Genomic DNA, 15983 nt, shown 5'->3' with positions numbered 1-15983 from the left:
ACCCCCCCTCCCGCCCGGAGCCGCCATGACGGGCTGTGAGGGACGGGCCGGGCTGCGGGCCTGGTAACAGCGGGAGCTGCGTAACGAGAGCTCAGTTATATATATATATGTATATTTTAAGGCAATTGTCTCTCACCAGTTCTAATATCCGTGTTTCTTCTGCACGGGATGGTTCCGCAGTCACACGCGTCTCAATTTGTATCCAAAGCATCTGGAAACAAACTAACCCAGCGTGTCAGGGTTGAACATTATCTGGGTTTTTTTAGCACATAAAACTACGTTTTCTAAATACTTCTAATCAACAATGTGGCTCATGTCTTTGGTCTCACAAACGCTCCTTACTCCCAACATCCAAGCACAGCGCAGCTCTGGCAGCTCAGCCCTGCTGAAGTCCCTCGGATCACCTCCAGCTCACCTGCACTGCAGCTCATCCGTTTCTAACACCGCAGGTCCTTCTGCATGTCCTCAGATCATGGAAGGGCCCTCTGGAGACCATCCAGTCCAACCCCCTGCCAGAGCAGGCCCACCTAGAGCAGGTCACGCAGGGACGTGTCCAGAGGGGCCTGAAGTCTCCAGAGGAGACTCCGCAGCCTCTCCCGTCTCACTCCCACAGAAAGGAAGTTTTTCCTCTTGTTGAGGTGGAGCTTCCCCTGTTGCAGTTTTTGTCCATTGCCCCATGTCCTATCACGCCACTGAAAAGAGACTGGCCCACTTCTTGACACCCACCCTTCAGATATTTGTAAACATTAAGATGCCCTCTCAGTCTTCCCATTTCCAGACTAAACAGCCCCAGCTCTCTCAGCCTTTCCTCATAAGACAATATGTATTATGAAGCTAACTGAGGAGCAGGAGAAAGGCTGGAGTATTACCAGACACAACTGGTGCTAATTAACAGATTTACGCTCACAGAAAAGGGTTTGCAGGTAGCCCAAATGTAGCCCAGTGCTAAACCAACCTCCCCAGCACATACCACCCACCCCAGTAAGACAGCCCATCCTATAACCAAAGTGAGATGGCCTGATATTATATAATAAAACAGGCAATACAAACTGTATCTCATATAAAAAAATAAATCAAAATATTCAAGTATTTCACTTTCACATTTGCCTCTTTACCATTGAAACTTTTAGACACCTTTTAAGCTTAAATATCTCTCATAAATTTTTTTTTTATCTTCTTGAAACACACACAGTTCAGCTGTCACTCAGAGACAAGTTGCTTGACAGTTCAAAGATGTTATTACAGTCAGTTGTGGGAGAAAATTATCTTTTACTGACAACTCGTATTTTTAAGACATTTTAAATGAGAAAAAAAAGTTAATTCTTTAGTCTCCAAGTTGGCATAATCAACTCATCAGAGCTCATGTTGTGGCAAAATTTATAGAAATTTGATCTATTATATTGCAGTGTATAAATAGTTGAGTGAAAAGTAGCTATCAAAATCGAAATTCAGTGTTTCTCTGTAATTGAAAAATCAAGCTTGCTTGCTTGCCAGCAAGTGCAAATGAGCTCCTACCTTTTACTCCTCCCTCTCAGGAACAACCAAGTGCCAAAATTCAGCTACCCTTTGGAAGGATAAGTCAGTTTTTCCACTTGCTGCTACATAAGGTGAAATACAAATTATGAAAATACCCTTGATAACAAAAAGATTTTGCTGGCTAAAACTAACAAGTCACTAAAAATAGGCTTCTATTTAACTGTAACTTTCTTTCCCACGTGTACGTGGAGCCTCACTCAGAATCCAAGATAAAATCAGCAAGCCAAGGTGTCCATCATCAAGAGCTCCAACAGCCATTCTTCAGAGAAACCTGCAATTTTTTCTTCCTTCCTGTCTGGAATGATGAAGTGATTCCAATTGAAACACTGAGCTTTCTGCCATCTATTTAGCAGTTTTGGAATGACATACAATCTTGTACACTTGTCTCTGCACTGCGTGGCCTGACTGCTGCTCCTCTTACCCCTAAAACAGCTAATTCATTACAGGTGCAACTCATTCCAGTGCCCCGAGACTGCCAAATCCTCCAGAGCATTTAATTGAGTTTTCACTCTTTGATTATCACCAATTCAGTCCAAATACATAGTTTTAAGATTTAAAGGAAAATAAATAAGAATACAGTTGAGTTAGATGACTAGCAATCATCCTTGAGATTTTGTAGACAAAACCTGAGATTCAGAAGCCTAGAAAATAGCACCATTTTCTATAGGGGTGAACTCTGGAATTACTGACTAGTTGGTTCTCAGGATACTAAAATAAGTTATTCCCACCCAAAAGATAAGGAAGGGGGCAGGAGACATAATAATAAAACTTCAATGTCTAAACCAAAATATTTCAGCTGAGAAGGCTCTGAAGTTCAGACATCAGACCCAGAAAGCAGTGACATTCAAGCTAGATTAAGCTACTTGGAGGGCTACACACCAACAGTACTCAGAAGTTTTCTACTCACTGTAGTTACTTATACCTCACTGGCAAACAATATGCAGTAAGTGGCTTTCTGCAGTGAATTATTCCAGGACTGGTGCTGCTCAGTATCTCCAGTAATTATCTGCATGCAGAGATAGAGAATACATTTACTTCTTTTTAATAACAGAAAGCAGAACAGATTTGCAAGTGTTCTGGGAGGCAAAATCAGAATTAAAAACAACCTTGAGAACACAGATAAATGCTGACAGAATATTATTTTAGTCAGACCAACTGCAAAGTACTGCAGTTTTGTAGAAATGGCCAACTGCAGGAATACAAGCTTGGAAACAAATAGCCAAAGAGCAATTTTGTAGCTTGGCTCCCCAGCTGGTCACAAATAAAACTCTCATTAACACTGTGCTGTTGCAAAAGTCTTAGTATAGACAATCAGATGTTACATAGGACTTGCAAAGTCATATTCTCCCCTAAAAGCCCATGTCCAGCAGTGGACACCATGAGGCAAATTTGAATCAGAACAGACACGGAGGGCAGCAGTGCAAGTTTAGAAAACATGATGAGAAAAGACTTAGAAAATCTAAACTTGTTTCATCCAGGGCTGAGAACACTGAAGTGATGATGCAGTTGCTGCAAAAATGAACTATTTTCAACACCTGTAGGAACAGGACAAGCAGCAATGGTCTCAAATAGCAGCAAGGAGGGTTATCTTTTTTAGACACAGGATGAATTCTGTCTGAAGAGTTACTATATAATGAAATAGAACTTATGGAGTCTCCATCACACAAAGCTATAAAAAACAATTCTATGGAATGGGTAACTTGGAGATGAGCAGATCTCAGGTAAGGGGTAAATTAAGCTGACTTTCCCAAGTCCATTCCAACAGCATTCCAATGACTCCAACAGCAAACCTTTGCTGCCAGGAGCCTACACTACAGGCTTGGGAGCCGACTTAACATCAAGAACATTTTGACAGGTTCTTGTGCTTTTAAGCAGAACAAAGCACAGCACTCCCAAACATCTACTCCAGATTGTATCTTGCTGTTTGAGGCATGAGTATGGTGCAGGTAACCTGCTCTTCTGCCATAGCCAGCAGCAAATTTGTTCCAGCAGAACATGTCTTCCCATGTGGTTACATTTTGTGCTCTCAGATGATGTGTAGTGCTGAGTTCTGCTCCCTCCATCATGGTTTGAGCCATGCAGGGGCACACACAAAGAAAATTCCCCACCATCACCATCACCCACCCATCTGAAACAACAAATCTTAATGCACCAACTTCTCAGATGCAACCAGCTTCTGTGTGGTTTCATAAAACAGATATATCTCATTTAACTTACCCTACATAGAATGTAAAGCTCATTCTTCCTGCTTAGAATTTGGATTATTCATCAAGATTTGTGACTATTTTAAACAAGTAGCACAAAAGGTAAATTAAAATAATAATTAAAAAAAGAGGTACACATGTGGCCAGGTAAAATGTTTTCTTGGAACAGCACAACTCATTGACCAAAAAATCTCTGTCTGTTGGAAATGCCAAGTATCTTGTAAAGCCTTAGAAATATAAAACTAGAGGATTTTTCACAGGTTGGCCACCTAAAAAGCTGTCTGTAGTGAAAAATACTTTGGAAATTAATAGGAGTAATTACTTACAAATTTCATTAAATGTCAGTTCTGGCTTTGTTTTAAACCCTAGACTTTGCCTCAGTTTTGCAAAAGGTTTTTACAGATTACAGCACTACCCACACTACAAACTGTATGCCCTAGAAAAATCAGGTCCAAAAAGAAATCAACAGTATAAGTTTGTTGACAAATGAATCTATAAAAAGAACAGTTTACACCAGAAGGATCAAAGTCAGAGCCTTTATTAAACGTTCCTTCCTTAAACCAACTCCATTTAATCCCCCTTTCGCATTCATGGCTTCTAAGGCTATTTTAAATACTTGGTTTTACAGGGATTTTCAGTCTTCAGAACCGTCACAAGCAGCAGGTCAGCAGGACACAGAAACAAAACACTTGAACTTTCACTGAGCTCTATTCCTGCTTCCCAGGGTCTGTGGAAAAGACCAGCAATATTTCCAGTGCTGGGGTTTTGGCACAGACCCTGGAAAGGAGATAGATGTCACCAGAGTTTTAGCCTCATGTGCTGTAGCCACATGTCACAATTGGCCACAACTGACCAGCACTGATGAGTTTAGCTGTTTCTTGTGCATTATCTGTTTCAAAAAAGGGACCAAATTTTAAATTTTCAGCTAACGTGGGTCTAATTAAGGCTATTCTGGTATATTTGATACTAAAATACTCTCTGGGAGTCCTTGTCATGAAATCCCATCAGAATTAACATTTTCAAAAATGAAAACATTTATAAAGGTGTTGGAGTCGCGATGCTGATGCAGCGGTTGGTTCAGTGTTCTCTTGTCTCCTGGAGCTTCATCATCACGTCAGGATAGTGTCATCAATCTGTTCCTCAGAGTCAGCCTGGCCAGCCAGCTTCTTCAGAGACCTCCTGCAGCTCTCGTTGAGAAGCTCCAAGCTGGCAGCATCTAGAATCTTGGAAACTGACTGTGGAAGGAAGACAACACCAATTCCCAATTCCTCATGACATACCATTGAAAATGAGAATAAAAGTAAGTTACAAGCTGTGTTTATCTAAGAATCCTGCAAACATATAAAATTCTTATTATGGTTTTATGATTTCAGACACAGGAAGTATCCAAAAGCAGCTAAGACTTAAAAAAGATGTCTGGAAGTGGCTGTACAAAGTAGTCCATCCTAAAATACTCACTCTAGCAGCACTACTGCAGCAGTAGGATTCTACAGGGGACAAAAGCAAAACATGAGCAGTCTCAGCTAAGGTAGCTAAAACACTGTAAGGGGTTACGGCATTTGGAAAGCAAGGTCACTATAGCTACACTGCACTTCCAGGGAATACTGGTAAAGACTTAAATGCAACTAGGAATGTCCCACTCCACCCATTTCCTAAGAGACTGCCAGCACGTTCCGAGGCTCCAGGCACAACACCTCACCCTGCACAGAGCCCTGTGACAGCCTCCTACCCCTGAGCACATTTTCCCCTCTCTCATACCTCAAGCACCTCTTCACCCACTCTCATCTTCAGCAGGTTGACAATGGCCTGGTCACTGTAGGCTCTTACACTGGTGTTTTTGTCCTTTGTGTTGTCCAGAAGCGCTTTGAGAATTGGTTTAATTGTCTGAGGATCCAGTGAGGGAAGATGGTTTTTATTTGCCCACCAAATCATCTTTTCTGCAACTAACTTTATGTCACTGGATGAGTTCTGAAGACACTGAAGGAGACAAAGATGGACTTATGTTCAGATATACCAAGGACAGGTATTTAAAGCAGTAGTTGAACCTTTTTCCTAATTTAAGTATTTTGAGCTCTTAACAAGAAAAGCAAACAGTTTTCAACTCACAGGTACAGAAGAGACAAACTTGTTACCAACAAGCCTCACTAAACTGTGTAACAGTAAGAGAAGATCAAACCTTGAAAATAAAGACACTAAAAAAAACAAACAAAAAAAACACTTCTAAAATGGTGGTTGAAAAGGTCACGTGTTTCTCTTTATCTGTCTCAGGAAATGACAATGACCACTAAGTGTAGCACAAGCTGATAGTTTCAGCAACTCTAAAACACAGTCAGCAGCAATAGCCAAATTATCTCTAGTTGGGGTATAAGGTGCACTTCAACAGTGGATTTAATTTTAAAATGAATGTTAAAAAAATTAGAGCTCTGTATTTTCTATTTAATCCCAACACATTTAAAACAGGAAAGCTAATACCTGAATGTCAGCTGTGTTAATACTTTGATACAGGCATTGTGACAAATATGATACTTATATTTTATATTTTAATACAATGCTCTGATACAAAGTAATAGATAAATGTAGGATTTAAAACAAAAAGTCTGCTTTGAAGAATTATGACCTGAATCATGTCAACTTTCATGTTTGCTAGTTTTTCAAGTAAACTGAAAAGAAATGTAAAAACCTGGAAATGTGACACGTTATTATTCACAATAAAGATGCCAGACAAAAGCAGTTCTCCTGCTCCAGCACTGCCCCATACTCTATCTTACCCCTTATCTTTTTGAGGTAAAATTGTTAGATATTAATTTAAGAAAGTTTCAACTTCAGTCCTCTCAGACTTTCAGGGCTACTCCCTTCCAAGGCAGCAGAAGTCACAAAACACTGCAGCAAAACCAGGTAAAAGTTGGTATTGGATGCATTTCTAACAAAGGCCTTTAGCAACCTTAAAAAGCTGACGGCTCCCCTTAACTCTTCTCTGCCAGCTGTTTGTTCCTGAAAAGGAAAAAACTGATTCCTAAGAATAAAAAGTGAAGTTTACCACAGAGAGATCAAAAGCCCCATTTCCATACTACAGCAGGGATGGCAATACTGAATTCACAACTGCAAAGCAGGCTGATAAAGTGATTCTGTCCCTGCTCTGCCACAAAAAGAAACACCTAGATTTTCAGGGACCAGGAGAGTTAGAGCTTCCCAAGGTAAGGCAACCAAGCTTTCAGTTTTCATGCTGGGTTACCATACAGAAATTTGGTAGAGAAAACCACCCACAGCTCAAAGAAAGATTCAGATGACAGAAGAACAACACCATGTAGTTATCATCAAAAGACTTACCTTAATGAACAGGTTGGAAAGTTTGGGAGGCAGGTTCCCTCCTTCTTCCATGTGGTATTTCATAAGAAAGCCCATCCCTCTGATGCCACTAACTGCAATGGGAATCTTCAACATAAAGACAAAACTTGGTTTGACTATAGCAGAGTTCAACAGCCTTTAGAACTAGGCTCATGGTCTGGGAAGCCTTGCAGAAGGATAAACTGATCTCTCAAAAATGGAGCATGCAAAGCAGGAAAATACTGAGAGGATAAAAAAATCACCATTTGACTACAAGCCACATGAAATAAGGCGAAATAAGGAGACAGGCCCCAGAGAGCCCCCACATTCCCTATACCACATTATTCATTCAACCCCAGATTTAAAATCTTCCTCCTAAAATGAAGTGTTTGCACTTCTTGCAAACCTGGCCTGAGGATGAGAACTTTAATAGGGCAACAGAAGCATCATGTACTTACAGTGAAAGCTACTCTGCAGTTGAAGATCATTTAATCTTCAACTCCACAGAGATCAGAACTCAAAGATAAAAAGAACAGCCATGCAATTTCACTATAAAACCAGCATCTAGCCATGGGAGACTCTCCAAATTGCTTCTGGGAATTCTGGTTCTGTTTGGTAACACACAGAACCTGCACACCTTTACAGCTACTCCCCAAAAGTGCCCATGGCAGAGCTCACCCTTCCAGGTGGCACCTACCCTGTCAGCAGTGGCGTTGCTCAGGATCATCTCCTGGACACTGTTGTAGTACTTGGGGGAACACAGCCTGCCAGCAGCAACGTTCACAGCCACAGAAAGAGCCAGGCTTCGTCCGTGCCTCACCATCCAGTCAATGCCAGAGACATCTGCTGCAAGTGAAAGAGAAGAACAATAGCAAGGCTCCTGCTATCCATTCCTCCTCATCTAAGAAGCTTTTGTCAATTTGTCCATTCACTTCCATAAAATGAAATAACCAGCAGCATCTAAAGCAGCCCTTTGCTTCCTGCACTCCTCCCAAAAAGCCATTAAAATGGTGCTAAACACAGCTCCTCTCCCAGACAGGAACATCTGGGCAGACAGAGAAGCCAGACACAAACAAGTAACTCTGGATTGTTCAACCCAGTCACTTGTGGTGGTCACTGCCACATGTAATCATCCCCACCTCACTTAGTGCATCAAGGAGCTTGGCACTGGAATTGCACAAGCTTTGACTCTCTAACAAAAGACTAAAAGTCACCTGTAATCTGAAACCAGCTAACATTCCCTTTTGAACTCCACAGAGGAGCACTATTGTAGCAATCCCAACCACTATGAGTTCCTACAATATTCATGCTTTTATCTACTTAGAGGCAAATGAGTTAATTCTCCAAAAGCATATGAAGCCATCAGATGTGGTTTGCAATGAGCATAAGCCAATCTAAGATCACAGTGTCATTAGAAAGGGTGGAAGGCCCCTCCCATCCACCCTGCCTGGACATCCCATCACTTCCCACCCTCTCTGTGTCAGCTCTAGAACCACTCAGCCAGGCTGATACTCATCTGGATCAACTCATCTGAAAACAAATCCAGGAAAAAGTACAGATAATCCCAAACTACAACCACCACCCTGTGCTCAGGGTGTACAAACAAAAAGCCATGAGCAAAAAGGACAGGAGAATCTAGAGTCAGGTTTAAGATAAAGAGAAAGAACCTAAATAATGAAGTTTTCCCAAACCAATGGCTATGGAGGTCTCTTGCCCTGCTTTCAGGATCAGTTCAGTCATCATGAGAAGCTTCACATACCCAGCAGGTGCTGGTGGAGGACAGTGCTGAGCTCCTCTTCTGACAGGAATGCACACAGCTCTGCCAAGCAGCCCGCCGAGGCCATGCGGGTGGCATCCTAATGAGGAGAGGAAGAGGAAGTAGAGTCACACTGGTAGAGCTCAGCAGACATCAGAGATAAGCAGCACGAAGAACAAGTGACAGAAAATGATATGAAATAAAAAGAGAAGGAGGAAATAAATACTATTTCATTCCTACTGCCTGTGGATTTCTGTCAGTTTGCAAGGTTTTTGTACAGAATGGAAGTTAAAGCCAAATCCACAGTCAAAAAAGGCAGCAAAGACTGAAGAACCAGAGCCCTGTATCAATTCTGATTTGTTAAATGGAAAAGTCAAAGATGAGAGTGAATGTTTTAAAAGTCATGTTCACAAGAGTGAAATCTAGCTTCAGTCTAGAACTTAAACTTTAGAGGTGGCTAGAACTAGTGCTTAACTCTGTGATGAACTCCTACTGCTTCTAATTTAAAACTTCCAGGCTTTTGTTGTTCTGGCTTGCTTAGGTGGCCATCCCAACACTGCTCCTCTCCCTAGTGAAACATATATCCCAGTGGGAATCTTTCGATTTTTCTATTTCTAGCACCTCAACAGTTTCATGTCTGTGTTACACAGATTAAGACAAGGAAGAAATTACCAGATGATGAATTCTAAACTCACAGATTATACCGTTGCTATCTGCCATATATAGAGAACCCTGTATTAAAGAGAGCTTTTTTATCACTGCCATTATCTGACAAATTTCTCACACTAAATTATAAGCCCCACCTGAGAGCCCACAAATACACATCATGTGCATATAGTGAAAATATTACAGGTCTTCTTCAAGGTAAAATGCAAATCCTGCCTTCAGATCTGCCTCAAACACATTGGTGAGGAGCTGCAGGTCAGAACCACAGATATGGTTGCTAAGGAAACATTAAACTGACAGATTTTCAGTTACCAGTGACTGGCATCCCTAATTCTTGCACCTGACTCCCAGCTAACTCACTACAGGATCGATTTTACAGATTGTTTTCAGTTTAGTGAGTAATGCTCATGCTTCTTTATCTAAGTTTCTCTCTACTCTATCATTAGTAGTTTCCCCTGGATTTTAGAAAATAATTCGGTTAGAAACTTCAGATTTGAAATTTCAGAATAATCCTGCCCACAGGGGGATTCCTGGCAGCTGGCTGAAGCAGTACCTCGTCATGTCCCAGCATCCCCAGAAGCACTGTGCTGATATTCTTCCTGATTGCAGCATCTACTTTTGCACCAGCTCCTCGTGTGACAAAGCGCAGTGCCTGCAGCATCGTGTCCCTGGAAGTGATCACAAGGTGCAGTCAGACAATGACTCTCTCCTCACCCAAAAGAATTCCTCTCTGGATACCTGTGACCACTTCTTCCACAGCGGTTACACTCATGTGCCTCACAGGTTAGGAGACTGATACTCTCTCTGCATCACTGAAAACTCCATATTAGAGAACACTTCCATGTTTGTGTTCTTGTGTCTGTCTCTTACAACTTAAATGTCTTCTGATCATTCAAACGTTTAAAAAATTCTTGTATCAGGAAGTTAATTTCTTAGGGATCTGTGCTCTAAGGATACAGGAACAGCTGTATTACTCCAGGTCAGACTGACAATTGATACAGTCTTGTATCTGAATGTGGGCTGCAGTGGGTTGCTGAGGGGTGTGCAGGAGAGAGAACTGGGCAGATACCAAGCAATGCTTCCCCTGACAGACTGTCACAGTTTAGCTGCTGACCCAGGAAGTCCCCATTACCCACATCCTTTGTTTTACAACCCTTGATTAACAGTCAACTGCTTTCAATAATAAATAAATCCTACTTTCAGAATTTGGGGGCTGGGGGGAATGGGAAGCAATTCTACACAAATAACTGTAATAGTTTTGTTCATTCATCCTCATTCTTTCACCCCTGATGAGCAGGAAGGTCTGAGCTATCCCCCAGAGCTCACCTGATGGCAGAGTCATCACTGGATCGGATTCCATTCAGTAGCTCCGTAAAGAGAGGATCCACTTTGACGTGGATGATGATGAGTTTTCCGAGCGCATCAGCAGCTTTCAGGCGAACAGCCCGGTTGGAGTCTTGCAGAGCTTTGGTGAAGGTTGTTTGCAACTGGGGCAGGAAGGGTTTCAGGGCAATCTCAACCTACAGCAGAGAGGAAAGAAGGGAAAGTGGTGCAGTCAGGGCTGAAATGGTGGCTAGAAATCAAAGTCTGAAAACAGCATGACCTCTTCTATAGCAGTTTGTTATCACAAATAGCCTTGATTGAGATCTAACACTTTACTAAAATAGGAAAACCATGAAACAGCATTTTACCGCACAACTTCTATCCCTTTCACATCTTATTTTCTATATACTGAAATACAAGAGTAACACTGAAAGGCTTCACACCATCATGAACAGTCTTTGTAAACAGAGCACTAATAAAAGCTCAGCTCAGTTCAAATACATAAGATTATAATCTTGGCACTTAATGTTTCAGAAAAATAGTGGACACAGGAGAGAAATTAATTACATGGCAGTTTTTAATTATTTGAAAGTGTCATCAGCATGTAGGAATATGAGATCCAGAAGCTGAAGCACTGGGGGCTTTTATGGTAGGCCAGAAGCTGCTGAAGATTAGAATCCTGTTATAGTGCCATTTCTGAAGTTCAACCCCACAGCAGCAGACATTCCAGCTGTGTGTACATGAACAGCAACAGGTATTTCTGCAGATTACCACAGAAAATGTCCACAAACTACAGTCAATTATTTGAATCTTACCTTGGCTAGAAGAAGGCTTAATGTTTCAAGCAGAGCCACCTTGACATTCCAGCTGAACCGATCTCCCAAGATCCGAATCAGTGGCCCAGTAATGCTCACCACAGATGGTTTAAGAGCTTCAGCAGAAGTCAGCTTAATAACAAGCCCTAAGGCCTTTGCTGCTTCCTCCTTCTGCTCTGGATTACCAGTTAAAACACCTTCCCGCAGCACCAGGAGTATGGAAGTCACTCCCTGTCATGAAAATCAAGTAAGAAAACTTAGAAGCTAAGAAGCAAAAAATGTGTTTCTTATTTTTTCTCCTTTTATACACCAGATGCAAAACTTGCAGTTTCTCTCAATTTCCTGTTGACCTTCAGCTGCCTGCTTCCACATTTAGAGAGCTACTTTTATTTGGTTTGATTTCATGCCTTACTAAGCCAGTTGCTATGAGAAAAGTGGTGGCAGCTCAGGGAATTTTTAAACCAGAGAAACTGGCACAGAAGTCCAGTTTACTCCCCCACAGAAAGCAGCCAGCAACCATGACTTACATGCATATCAGAACTGTCAAAGTTTTTGTTCTGCAGGGTAGCTCAAATGCAGCAGTAACCTACCAAAAGTCTCTTCAAAGTACAGGCCTGGAATGCCCCAATAGTCACTGCTGCTAATAGCTGTAATGTCACATCACTCAGTTCCCCCAGAAGGTGGTATTATGGCTGTGATGAATCCATGCTCATTCTGAGCTCTTACCTTCTTAGGAATACAGAACCCTGGCACGTGCTCGCCTTTGGCCTCATTCCCTACGATCCGGATATCCTTGTGCAGGTCCTCAATGAGAGCAAGCTGGTTCCCAGCATCTAATTTCTGCAGGAGAGAAAGGTGAGACAAAGATGAGGCAACGTGGCAACTCTCTGTAAACTCTTCTGAGGTGTGTCAAGAAGAGACAACAGTTTCCTGCCTCCTCACTCACAAAGCTGAAGTCAAGCTTATCTTACAACTCTCAAAACTTTGCAGCATTTGCAAATGTAAATTCAGTTCACCATCAAAACAGAAGCACCAATTTAGGCAGTATTTTACCAGCTGTCCCCTTTTACTCCTTGCCAGACATTATCATTGCAACTTTTTGAAGCTGCCTCTCACCTTGGTGATGGAATTCAGTGCATCCCAGCTTTCGTTCAGAACTACAGGGTTGGTGTCGTTAAACAGACGGATCAAGCCTGAAACCAGGCTCTTCAGATGACCAGTGTAGTCTGCTTTTGTCTTGGAGCAGTAGATGTTCAGCATGACAGCTGCTGCCTGTCTCATTCCCAGCTCAGGGCTGCGAGTAGCTTCTAGTAAATCTTCAGTTATAATTCGTTGTCCAGCATCGTCTTCCACAGAGAGAATCACAGACTGGCAGTTTGCCATCTCCTGAAGAGTCCAAATTAACTTTATGTTAGTTCTCAAGTAGAACAACACCAGATTTAGCCCTGGGTTTCCTCACGTTACCCACAGCATTATCTCCTAGAGAAATACTACAACACATTCCATTTGTTGATGGTTTCTCATTAAATAGCAGGTCACATCACTATTAAAGGCTCGATTCATTCCTGGAGCAGAGACAGGGATACAGTGACCAAACTCTGCTGAACTGATTGCTGCCCAGGTTGCTCTCCAGGTGCAGAAGGGCTAATTTACAGCAATTAGAGTAGTTCAGTCTCCTCCATCTTACTCACCCATCAGAGACTGTGAGTCTTGTCAGATAACATTTTTTTTATTTAGGTAGTTTAATGCTGTGTGTCATAATACTAATTACAAGCATGTCTGTGGGTACATTAGAGATCTCCAGGCAGACTTGGACCTAGAAGCTGAGCTAATAGGCATCTACAGCAGACAGAGTCACACTCCCAACTCACTAACTTATGCACATGTCTCTGCAATCACAACTCAAGGATGTTCTCTGGAGTCCAAATACCAGATGTTTTGGAAAGCAGTAAGAAAGAATGCTGCATGCAAAATAGGAGCTTTCCTCCCTCCAGCCCTTTAATCTCTCAGTCTTCTTTACCAAGAATAAATAAAGTTAACTAGATGCTGGCAACTCTCCAAGAATAAGTAAACTGAGAATTCTATCTTGTTGCAGGCCAAAGAGACTTTGCTATGGATACAAACAGTTCTGGAAAGCATACGTTTTCTGACTCACAATATGCCACCAGGCAAAAAGACTCATCCTGAGGAAGCTAATGGACTGAATTAAAACATGTAATCTGTGAATTGAGAGAACACACAGATACTGAGATAGGAAGTAAACCCAGAGCTCTGTCTTCAGGCAACCTGTCACAACAAAGAGCTGAGCTGTGATACTTGCCAATTGCTCCTCACTGGTTCCCAGTTTCTCTTTCAGTGCAGACATCATAGCAGGAAGGATGACACCCAAGTGCCGTGTCAGAGCGTCCCCTGCCACTGAGGAGAGGAAGGCCAGCACACGGGTGTTCACAGGGGGAGTAGTCAGCTAAAAAAAAAAGAAATAAAATGAGACAAGCAGAAAGCTTTTTTAGAAGAATCTCTCTTCATCTACAACACGAAAAACTTCTAAGTATCAATGCATCATAATCCAAATGACAAGTTTTTAAGCATGAAATCTGAGGAAAATTTCAAACTATGCTCTCTTCCTTTTGGCATATAGATCCAAAGAAAAATGGCAGCAAGCAGAGCAAAAAGCACTGTTCTGAAGTTTAAAGATTGTTTCCAGCTGTACCTTTGGCACCAAATAAGGCAGCACCACACGGCTCTTGACAGCCATAACTTGCTTAAGACCATCCACAGCAAAATCAGCTGCCTCCTCATTATCCTACAGGGAAAGAACAAGTTACAAACCTGAGAGATGATCAGTGACACACCAAGCTGACACACTAATTCAAGTGTCGATTTGCCATGTGATCATATAACCAACACACAAGTCCTTCTATCCATAACTGTTCCCATATTATATAGAAAAAACCCAAACCAAGCCTCACAAACCCAACTTTGACATCAGAAAGATTTTCCATATCAGGACTGGTAGCCAAGAAACTTATGCAGGTGACAATGGCAATTCCCAAGCAGAGTCAGATGTAGCAGTTCTTGGGCCTGTGCTTTAGCCACCACACCTTCCCTACTGACAGCTAGGATGACTCCATTCAGGAGTCAAAACCACGCGGCCATTCCCTGCAAGGTTTGCCACTACAGTCCTGTTTCTCCTTTAAGCTAATTATTTAAAACCTGTCCCACAACATCATTAATCAAGTTGTTGACTAACGATGAGCAATTCTTACCAGCTGCTTCAGCAAAAATGGCAGGATATCTTCAAGAGCTTGATGGCCAATTGTTGAGTGCAACTGTTCAAATGTTTTAGCTGCAGCCTCTCTGACTTCCTCCAGAGGGTCACAGAGTGCTTTTCTCACTGTAGGAACCAGGGACTCAGAGAAAAGCAGGACCTAAAGACGTAGAGATGAAATTACAGAATTGCCTAAAGCACAACAGGGAATGCAGAATTTGCACTGAAACTGAAACTGAATTGCAGTTTGCTTGAAGTGTATTGGAAGAAAACCAGGATTGATCAGCACAGTTGCAGTGCTCTAAGGCTACCTAGTGGATTATTTATATTTTTATATCTTATATATCTCATGGAAGTCGGAATCATGCAATGTTTTAAATTTACTGACAGACAAAAGCAAATACTTGCCTGAACATGTTTTATGGACTGAATTCAGGGCTTATAACTAACAAGCCCAGCACTAGCTGTGCTGTCCTGTCTCACTTGTAATAACCTGCATCGTAACATAAATATCCAGGAAGCTGGAGTTTTCACCTTCCATGTTTAACTTACCGCATCCCTGCTGGTAGATTTCATTATCTCACTCAACCCAATGCAAACTCCTTGCCTCTCATCACTCTTGTCTGATCTGAGTCCATCTTCCAGAATAGGAATGATTTCAGGAAGGATCTTCTCTCCTAACTTTCGGACAAGGTCTCCTAGTGTCCGTGCTGCAACCTGTCCCCAGAAATATATTAATTATTTTCCTGTTTTATAAAACTTAAGAGGGTGAACTGTAAGCAAACATTAATTTTTTATCATAAACTACTATTCACAGTATAGGCAGAGCAGTAGTAATGGAAACACAACTATTGTAAGTAACCATAGAAAAACAGCTTTTCTGTCATCACAGTTGCCTTCAGCAAAGAGGGAGCCCAGACATATTCATGCTCAGTACAGTTAAATTAACAGCATGGTTAGAGTGATTTATAGAAACGAATTATCCCGTGTTCTTCAGGGATTAGTCGGCAGGGTCACCTGCAGGACCAGGAAGGCCCTGCTCAGTTTCTCACCGTTCGTTTATCAGCACAGGTGCTGGCCAAGAACTTCAG

General features: G+C 41.9%; 1 protein-coding gene across 1 annotated transcript in view; it reads right to left on the bottom strand.

The window, feature by feature from the left end:
* Positions 1 to 4247: 4247 nt before the first annotated feature.
* GCN1L1 (GCN1 general control of amino-acid synthesis 1-like 1 (yeast)) overlaps positions 4248 to 15983 on the bottom strand; it is a 39062-nt gene continuing 27326 nt past the window's right edge. The window contains exons 45-59 of the mRNA XM_010004869.1: positions 15945 to 15978; positions 15445 to 15609; positions 14891 to 15052; positions 14335 to 14427; positions 13945 to 14088; positions 12741 to 13010; positions 12351 to 12464; positions 11625 to 11855; positions 10813 to 11006; positions 10040 to 10154; positions 8824 to 8920; positions 7762 to 7910; positions 7068 to 7172; positions 5499 to 5717; positions 4248 to 4975 (exon numbers count right to left, since the gene is read on the bottom strand). Of these exons, the coding sequence (XP_010003171.1) occupies positions 4850 to 4975; positions 5499 to 5717; positions 7068 to 7172; positions 7762 to 7910; positions 8824 to 8920; positions 10040 to 10154; positions 10813 to 11006; positions 11625 to 11855; positions 12351 to 12464; positions 12741 to 13010; positions 13945 to 14088; positions 14335 to 14427; positions 14891 to 15052; positions 15445 to 15609; positions 15945 to 15978 (2218 nt within the window). The 3' untranslated portion in view covers positions 4248 to 4849. The remainder of the gene's footprint in view (positions 4976 to 5498; positions 5718 to 7067; positions 7173 to 7761; positions 7911 to 8823; positions 8921 to 10039; positions 10155 to 10812; positions 11007 to 11624; positions 11856 to 12350; positions 12465 to 12740; positions 13011 to 13944; positions 14089 to 14334; positions 14428 to 14890; positions 15053 to 15444; positions 15610 to 15944; positions 15979 to 15983) is intronic.

The sequence above is a fragment of the Chaetura pelagica genome, unplaced genomic scaffold (assembly GCF_000747805.2).
Source record: "Chaetura pelagica isolate M959 unplaced genomic scaffold, ChaPel_1.0 scaffold249, whole genome shotgun sequence".
Lineage (NCBI taxonomy): Eukaryota > Metazoa > Chordata > Aves > Apodiformes > Apodidae > Chaetura > Chaetura pelagica.
The sequence above is the reverse complement of the archived record's forward strand: the minus strand, read 5'-3'. Positions and strand labels throughout refer to the sequence as shown.